This window comes from Phoxinus phoxinus (assembly GCF_949152265.1).
Source record: "Phoxinus phoxinus genome assembly, chromosome: 13".
NCBI classification, from domain to species: Eukaryota; Metazoa; Chordata; class Actinopteri; order Cypriniformes; family Leuciscidae; genus Phoxinus; species Phoxinus phoxinus.
In genome coordinates this window covers 762,782-765,000 of record NC_136888.1, presented here as the reverse complement: position 1 = coordinate 765,000, position 2,219 = coordinate 762,782, and the positions used below count along the sequence as shown (strand labels likewise).

Below are 2,219 nucleotides of genomic sequence, written 5' to 3'. Positions count from 1 at the left end.
TGATGGACACACACACACACACACACACACACTCTCTTGATGGACACACACACACACACTCTTGATGGACACACACACACACACACACACACTCTTGATGGACACACACACACACACACACACACTCTCTTGATGGACACACACACACTCTTGATGGACACACACACACACACACACACTCTTGATGGACACACACACACACACACACTCTTGATGGACACACACACACACACTTGATGGACACACACACACACACACACACACTCTCTTGATGGACACACACACACTCTTGATGGACACACACACACACACACTCTTGATGGACACACACACACACACACACACACACACACTCTCTTGATGGACACACACACACACACACTCTTGATGGACACACACACACACACACTCTTGATGGACACACACACACTCTTGATGGACACACACACACACACACACTCTTGATGGACACACACACACACACACACTCTTGATGGACACACACACACACACACTTGATGGACACACACACACACACTCTTGATGGACACACACACACACACACACTCTCTTGATGGACACACACACACACTCTTGATGGACACACACACACACACACTCTTGATGGACACACACACACACACACACACACTCTCTTGATGGACACACACACACACACACTCTTGATGGACACACACACACACACACACACACACACACACACACTCTTGATGGACACACACACACACACACACACACACTCTCTTGATGGACACACACGTCTGAATGCAATATGATCACACACACACACACACACACACACACACACACGTCTGAATGCCATATGTAATGTGTGTAGTTGATGCCGTTAAACGCTGATGATGAAGACGAGTGTGGATAATAACAGCGCTGACAGTGATCAGAGGAAAGTGTGTGTGATCGACAGGACGAGTGTCATAACTCATAATAATCTGTGTTGGGTTCACTGTTGATCATCATATGAAGATCGAATAAAAGCCTCTGTTGATTGTGTCTCATCAGCTCCTGTGATTCTGGATCCAAACACTGCAGATCCACGTCTCGTCCTGTCGGATGATCTGACCGGTGTGAGAATCAGCGGGAACAATCAAACTATTCCTGATAATCCAGAGAGATTTGACCGTTATCTCTGTGTTCTGGGTTCAGAGGGTTTTGACTCAGGAACACACTGCTGGGATGTGGAGGTTAAAGAGAGTTACGCCTGGACTCTTGGAGTCACTACAGCATCAAACCAGAGGAAGGGAGATGTCTTCTTCAACACTGATGTCTGGAGAGTGTCGTACGGATGGACTCCAGTTTCTGGTTTTCCTGTTAATCAGAAGCTTGATCGTGTGAGAGTGAATCTGGACTATGACGGAGGAACGGTGTCGTTCTCTGATCCTGTAACTCACACACATCTACACACATTCACAACCACCTTCACTCACACACTCTTTCCATTCTTCCGGTGTTCTGGCTCTCTGAGGATCTTACCGGTCAATAGTCAGTAAAGTCACTCCTGTAGATCTGGATCTTCTGCTCTCATCATGTTTCCAATATTGACTCCACATCTCATGAGTAAGAGTGCTGTTGATCTGAGTATCGGTGGCTGTGATTGGGCCGTGATGATCACATGACTGATATCCAGCACTACAGCAACACACACTCTCATGTTGCTTTAACAGATCAATAAACAGTGAAGTTTGTCACTTTGCTCATTTTCACATCATTATATATTTTTTCAAGAAACTATTTTTTTACAAGTTTCAATGAATTTGTAAATAAATAATTGTTTATTTCAGTTTAAATGATAATTTTCTCACTTAAGTACATGGATGTAAATGATAAACATTATATGGTGATGAGCGCATGACATAATTAATACACAGACGCCCCATTGGCCGGTTTGGACCGTTGCTGCGATACGTCAACGAGTCGGCCATATTGATCAGGGCAAAAAGCACAATAACGATTATATTTCTCAACCGATGTCAGTGGTTTATGATCTACAAGTTCGGAAAAGGTTCTGTCTGAAATTATTAAGACTCGCTGGTTTTTCTGGGTTAATAATTGTAGAGATGTTCCCAATGTAATATTTAATGATGTAATATCAGTTAATGTACACGAAATATGTCTTAAACTCCGTCATATGAGCGTTTTCTCCTGTTCCTTTATCTTTCTGTCTTCAATCTCGTCATAGG

The 2,219-nt window shown here is 43.6% G+C and overlaps 1 protein-coding gene across 1 annotated transcript in view; it reads left to right on the top strand.

Moving 5' to 3' along the window:
- The window catches only part of LOC307009355 (nuclear factor 7, ovary-like), a 24,522-nt gene extending 22,760 nt beyond the window's left edge, over positions 1–1,762 (top strand). Inside the window, exon 6 of the mRNA XM_079633037.1 lies at positions 1,042–1,762. Coding sequence (XP_079489163.1) covers positions 1,042–1,529 — 488 coding nt within the window. The 3' untranslated portion in view covers positions 1,530–1,762. The remainder of the gene's footprint in view (positions 1–1,041) is intronic.
- The last annotated feature ends 457 nt before the right edge of the window (positions 1,763–2,219 follow it).